The following is a 7,661-nucleotide window of genomic DNA, read 5'->3' on the forward strand; positions in this document are numbered from 1 at the left end:
TTAATGAATTTAAAAGAATAACAAAATAGAAAATTTATATTATTTCACTCCATCATTTTTTAAAAGGGACTAATATTCTGAGACAATGAAAAATAGAATAAGGAATTAATATTTTAAGATGTAAAGAATACTTATAATTTGTTATAAGTAAAGAATTCTAATTATAAGTAAAAAAAAATGTAAGAAAATAAGAATTCTAATTATAAGTAACTACTTTTATAACAAATTCAAATTTCTTATATTTTCTTATGTTTTTTACAAGAAACTGAAAGCTTAATTACCACGCTATTATGAGTTATACAAAAAAAATTAATTTTCTTGTAACTTCCATCAATTTCATACTAAACAAATTTAGAATTTTTTTCTTTTTCTTTTTCTATTTCTTTTACTTTCTACTATTTTTATCCTAATCAAACTGAGCTTTTGAAAGAAAAAACAAAGAACAAAACTTGCTGTTTATCTAAACCCTTTAAAAATAAAAATAAAAATAAAAATAAAAATAAAAAGCATAACAAAACTAAAACGTTGCGTTTCATCCGCCACAGCAGGACAGCAGCGAGGGGCTCACAGCAGCGACCCCTGTCCACACAAGGGGACATGGAAAATTACAATTCTAAATCAAGAATGAAGATGATAATTTTGGAGTCCTAACTTAACACGGTGACACAATATTTCCATATCAATAAAAACACTAATCATAACAAAAGTAGAACAGACAAAAAAGTCGGCTGGCTTATCCACCCGCTTTTTCGGCACTACTACAGAATAATAATTTACTCCGATAACTCATTTATTCCCCGAAGCCTTATCCTTGCAATGCAAACAAGTTCCCTTTAGACAATGGACAAACTTCTTCAAGCTCTTGATCCCACTAGCTTTCTCAACCACCTCATCCCTAAATGCCTTGAATACCAAATAGTCCGCTCGAGCATCCTCACCTTTGTCATCCACAAATTTACAATGCAATAAATTTATCTCCTTCACACACTTCAATCTCCCATCTAACACAATCCCAATGGCAGAACAAGACAATGTAGATTCACACAGATCCAAAATCTTCAACCCGGAAAGCCCATCAACCAAACAAGTCACTTCTCTCTCCATCAACACACTTCCATGAAGCCTAATCTCTGTCATATTCTTGCACCAATCAACCAACTGTGAAATTACCAAATAACCCACATCAGGGCTCATCCTTGCCTCAAATATTTTCAGTTTTTGCCAGTAAAGGAGAGAGATAAAGATTGGAGCCATATTCACTGAGGCTTCAGAGGAGAGAGCAACACTTGTGATGTTGGGAGTGTTCTCTGCTATGTAGACAGTGCCAAAGTATCCAAACTTGTGTTTAGAAGGGAATTGGATTGAAACCCAACCATGGTAGTGGTTTAAGGCTAGTTTGAGGAGGTGGGTGAATCTCAGCCTTTGGTTTTCTTGATCAAGGGTGTCGATTAACCGGAGATCGAGGATGGAGTTTTTGAAGATGGTGTGTAAGGTTGATGAGAGCCATGAATGACAGACATAAGGTGGACCAAATAACTGGTCATGGGGGCTTAGAAAAGAAAATATTTTTGATAGTATGAAGGGGTTGAGGTCTTGCCATGATGGGTTCTGGTTCTGTTTCTGTTTCTGTTTTTTCTGCTTTTGATTCTTCATTTTGGGATTGTTTTTTTTTTTGTTTTTGGACTGTTTTGAGGTTTGCAGGGTTAGAAGTTTGAGTTTTTGGGGATTTAAAGGGTTACCTTGGGAAGTAAAAGGACAAAATAGAAGTGAAGTGTTGGGGGTTTGGTGGGGGCAATGAGCTGGACTTTTCCTACCATGTTTGGTTCTTTATATTTATTGAGAAAGTAGCCGACAGAAGGAAAAAAATAAATAATTTTTAAATTTTAAAAAAAAATTAAAAATAAATTGAAGTTAAATTTAAGGATAAGGATAAGAATGCACTTGAATTCCACATCTCTGTCAATTCTAGGGTCGGTTTTGTTTTTGTATGTTTCTCCTTTGATATATGTGTAGAGGAAACAGAGTAAATTTCCAATTCTTGAACACATCTCATATCCATCAAGAGTCAGGATAGGCTCCTTGCACCTTCATCTATATCTCCGTGCTTCTCTGTTAGGCTTTTAAGTCCAATTCATACCAATAATTCAAACAGTTTATTTTATAAATTTTATAATAAAATCATCAATTTAAAAAATAAATTTCATCGAAAAATTATAATTACAAATACAAAAAATATTTTATTTTATGAAATAAATGGTTTAAATTTGCAATCACATTTATCATTCATTTTAGAAAACAAAATGTGATTTTTTCTTAAATTTATAATTTTTCGATGAAACTTATTTTTTGTATAAATGACTTTTATTATGAAATTTACGAAATAAACCGTTTAAATTATCGGTACAGGTGTGAATTGGATCCTACAAAAAAAATTATAGAGAAAAAGAAATGAAATATAGAAGAGAGTTTATCCCTGAAAAGTCCTCAAGACAATGGTAATTAAAGTCCCACTTAAAACCAACAATTAAAAATTTAGGAAAAATTATGCTTTTTTAACTTTTGAATTTTGACTCATTTTATTTTGATCTTTTATTTTTTATTTTTAATTGCAACAATTAAGTTGATACACTTCGTATGGTTCTCCCATTACATCACCGTTTAAAATTGGAGTAAAAGCTAAAACATGGGAGGCCAAAGTAAAAATTGAAAGGTGAAAATTATAAAATTAAATAAAAATTAAAAAAAAAATCCTTCAATGTCCCCCTCCTAAAATGCCTTCACCTGAGTATTTTCAAACTAAAATTTTGATGTTAAATAAGGGAATGTTGAAAAATAAGATTGTTGCAATTAGAAATGAGAAATTCAAAAATAAGACACCAAAATTAAATTGAGGGTGAAATGAAGTGTATGTGACCCTTCAATTTATAAATGTTTCTCTTCTATTGTTTTTCCTTAATAAGTTTTCCACAAATCTAAATTCCAAATAGGTGAAACACCTTGATATGATAGTTCTTTTGGCTGTGTTTCCATATTGAATATTGAATTTCAGATAGTCCAATTTCCCTTTTTCCTCCACAATTTACTCCATTGATCCAAGATTTTCTTTCCATTTTCCCCCTCCACAAATAACTCTCCAAACACAAATTCAAGATTTGCTTCTTTTTTTTTTCACTCCACAATTTACTCCACAATTCCAAGATTTCCCTTACTTTCATTTTTCTCCATCAATCAAAGATAGCTTAAATTGTGTCATTTTAGTTTTCAATGTTTAAATTGTGTCAATTTAGTTCTCAATATATAAAAATGTTTTAATTTGGTCCCTAATTTTTAAATTGTATTAATCTGATGTCCAATGTATAAAAAATGTTTTATTTTAATACCTCAATCTAACTCTGTTAATAGAAGCAGTTTAAATATTGGAATAAATTGAAACATTTTTAACACATTGAGAAGGAGATTGACACAATTTAACCATTGGTGATGAAATTGAAATATTTTTATACATTGGAATCAAAATTAGACAAGACTCACACTTTAGGGATTAAAAAATATAATTACTCTCTTAAAAATATCCTTACCTCAATGTAATTAACCTTTTTTATTATTTAGTAAGTGATAATTAAATCTTGGCACATTTAAGGATGCATGCCAGTTGGTAATCCAAAATATTGTCTTTCTACACCAAGGGTAATCCAAATAAGGCAGCGCAGTATGATTAGGAGACAAACTGTATCTTACATACTTAGAAAATACAATTTAAAAAAAAAACATTTAAATTTAAATGAATTAAATGCATTCTTAGTGTGTAAGAGCCACACTAAATTTAAATGAATTAAATGCATTAGTATGTAAATCTACGGTGGTGTTATATGTATCAATTAATATATTAATTAGTGTACCAATCTTAGTTATGACATTGACCCCACTCATTATACAAATTATAAATATAAAAAATCTCTTAAATTATGTCACATCATTGATTAAAATACTAGTTAATTTACTAATTAGTATATATAACATTAATTGTAAATCTGAGCCATGTTTTAAATATTTATGAGTAAATATTTCTATTTCCAAAAGGAAGAGAGATGTTTAAAGGCCAACTAGGCAACTTAAATTCTCACAATTATCAAGGGTATGGCATTAATTAAATTAAGGAAAATGATATGCAAATTTACTTTTTAGACTTAGAGTTAATGATATCTAAGTGATATGATTGATTGATAATTAGAGAATATATGAGAAAGAATGTTACCTTTAATATCATAATTAATTGTCACATCACTAGACTTGAAAAGTAAGGGGTTGTTTGGGAAGTATCAAATTAATATATTTTTTTACTTTTTATAAAAAAGTATGAAATGTGATTTGCAATTAAAGTGATGTGGTAAAGAGGTAATGTGGTAAAGAGGTGATATGACTCAAATAAGATGATTATGACCTAAATAAGATAATATACTAAAATAACATGTATTATTTTAACGCGCACCAAACAAACCCTAAGTCTAATTTTTTATCTTAAATATTAATTATGTTAATAAAAAACACTTCACTTTCCTTATTTTCTTTGTAATTTTAAATTCAAATTCTCTCCTATCCATAAATGGAATGGAATAGAAATCTTCATTTTCATCCCCAATGTCAGTGAAAAATCCACCTCAACAATCTTTATTTTAAATTAAAGGGTAAATTTCAGTTCATCAAGTTTACTTAAAGGGGAATTGACCAGTAAATCCTATTTTATCATCTTGTAGATCATGTGGTCCTAATTGTTTTCTTTTAAACCGTTTAGTCCTTTGGGTTGTTTGTTTACTATTTTACCATTAAAGTGTTAATTTGAGTTTGTAGACCCGCATGTATTTATGGGAAGGGGTGTGTGAGATTCACGTTTCAAAAAAAGGTAATAGTACTCTTTTTCTTTGACGTGGGTTGTGACGTGAATTTGACACTTTTTTCATTTTATTTTTTCCATGACGTGGATTGTGTCACGTTTCAACTTTACATCAGTTTGAGCCTTTGTTTTCCAATTGCCATTTGTGACGTTTCGACGTGAACCTCACTGATTCCACCGATTCTCGTTCTCAAGCTCACCTATTCTGGTTCTCAATCTCAGCGATTCACAGTTCTGGTTCTCAATATCAATCTCAGTCCTGGTTCCACAGTTCCGGTTGTACACTGTGGGGTTCGCTCGGTGAGGTTCACATTGAAACACAAACTGGATTAAGGTTCACATCTGAAGAACGAGAATCGAAACACAAACTGGATTAAGGTTCACATCGAAACACAATCCGCCGGAAGTGTCCATCTGAAGAAAACACAAACTGGAAAAACCAAAATCAAAGTTGGGGGGTCGGACGTGAACCTTACCATTGATGTTTCGACATGAACCAAAATCAAAGTTCCATTTACTCACATCCTTCGTCTCACACTAGACACACAACACAATCTCTCTCCCTCTCTCTTATCATGGACGCTCTCACTCTCTTCTGCACCGCCTCTCTCATCGCCGGCGGCTTCTATTCGCCGTTTCTGGAGGTTGGTGTTGTACAGGGAGGCCTCCGAATTCGTCTTCATCCCAGTACTCGAACGAACTCGTTGAGGGTTTGGGAGGTGCATCTGAATCGGCTGAAAAGAGGGTTTGATCAGGGGGTTCATGATCGGACTCGATGGTGTCGGACTGAGTGATAGTCGGAGGTGTTGGGGATCGGAGAGGGAGATCGATGAGATGGATAGGGTCATCGTCTAGGGTTTCGTCATCTGCATCAAAACCCTCGAAGTGTGAGTCGGTGGCGGAAACGGTGGAGAGAGTGAGGTGATGGAGGAGGAGAGAGAGAATGAAGATGAGAGCTAGGAGGTCGCCTCTGGGGAAGAAGAGGGAGGAGAGTGGAGAGAACCATAGAGAAGAAGAGCAATGTCTTCTCGCCGCCATCGCCATGATTGTCAGAGAGAGAGAGTGTGAGATTTCTAGAGAAAGAAGAGCAGTGTCTTCTCGTGGAGGAATGTGGGATTTCGCGGAGGAAGAGAATAGCGGTGAGGCAGACGAGGATCAGCAAACGTGGGTCAGCAAACGTGAATCAGCCAACTAGCACTGCAGTGTTCATCCCTGTTCAAAACATGAGACCCAAATTACCAAACGTGGATCAGCAAATGTATCCCACAAAATCTGCCTTTAATCCTAATATACACCTCTATAGAAAAAAAACAAAAAAGGGTAAACCTGTCCATACACATATCACATAAATTCAAAATGGGTCCTAACTGTCTACAAAACATACCAAATAGGACTTGTCAATCCAAAAGAATGAATGTGGGACCAAATGGAGTAATAAATTGATAAATAGGACTTTCTGATAATTTCCCCTTACTTAAATTACAAATTATTAATATAGTTTTAGATATTGTATTATACCTTTTAAAGTTTCTAATTTCATAACAAATAGATCATTTTATTAATAAATCATCAAGTTAATTAATAGTTTTTAATAATGTTAAAATTTTATTTCAATTAATAATTCAGATAATTTTATTATTGTATAAGTAAACAGTTAGAAATTTTATTTTTTCAATTAATTCTGTTAAATAAAAAATTCTGACAAAGAGATATTTATAATTTTTCAAACATAGGGAACAATTTATATTTTAAACAAACCTCATGGAGTGTATTTTTAATATACCCTAAATTAAAATATGATTTAAAATTTATAATAATGCAATAATTTTAAAGGGGCAGGATCAATAAATCTTATTTTCATATTTTAGTAACTAATATAAATATCTAATGAACCCAATAATCCTATTTGTGTGGAAATGACCCTACAATTTATACTTGTGGATACTAGTTAATACCTATAAATTACCAAAATTTTCACAATTTAAAATTATACATTTGTCCAAAATTTAGTAAGGAACTTTTGTACTCTTTTAGAATGTTTGAACAATCTCACATTTTAAGTCATTTCAAATCAAAACTCCACAATTTGAAATTATACATTTGTCCAAAGTTTATCAAGAGAATTTTGTACTCTTTTTAGAATGTTTGAAAAATCTCACATTTCAAGTCATTTCAAATCAAAACCTCACAATTTGAAATTACACATTTGTCAAAAACTTACAAGACTTTTTGTAGTCTTTTTGACGGTTTGAAATTAAGCGTTTATCCAAAATTTATTAAGGAGTTTTTGTAATTTTCAAGTTATTCCAAATAAAAAATATTTCCATATCAAAATCCATCCCAAATTTGAATACCCACACCCCACCCAAAAACATTCTCATATCGAAGATCTATACTCAATGAAATTCAATGTTGATTTGTGCCACTAGATTCACTCAATAGAATTTCATAAAATAATAAATTGTGTGTCTTATCTTTTCTGCCAAAAATATATATATATATATACAAACAAACAAACATAATGAAAATAAGGGTATAAATTGAAACTCAATTTTTAAAAATATATTAAATCTAACTTTTCAAAATCAATGGAACTAATTGGTCTATAAATTTTTTTTTAGAACTAACGGATCACCATTTCTCGAGATGGGTTTTATGGATAAATTTTTCCAATTTTAAATTTTGATAATGTATTATAATCTTATCAACTAAAATGAAAATCTCTATTCTAAAATTATGCAATTTTAGGGGGGAAGGAAAAATGCTCAAT

The 7,661-nt window shown here is 31.4% G+C and overlaps 1 protein-coding gene across 1 annotated transcript; it reads right to left on the minus strand.

Moving 5' to 3' along the window:
- Positions 1-786: 786 nt before the first annotated feature.
- On the minus strand, positions 787-1,653 carry LOC114313994 (F-box/LRR-repeat protein At3g48880). Its single transcript, XM_028260422.2, has one exon. It carries the CDS (start codon positions 1,651-1,653, stop codon positions 787-789), a length of 867 nt encoding a protein of 288 aa, XP_028116223.2.
- Positions 1,654-7,661: the final 6,008 nt, after the last annotated feature.

Source organism: Camellia sinensis, chromosome 7, assembly GCF_055761805.1.
Source record: "Camellia sinensis isolate YWXY chromosome 7, ASM5576180v1, whole genome shotgun sequence".
NCBI classification, from domain to species: domain Eukaryota; kingdom Viridiplantae; phylum Streptophyta; class Magnoliopsida; order Ericales; family Theaceae; genus Camellia; species Camellia sinensis.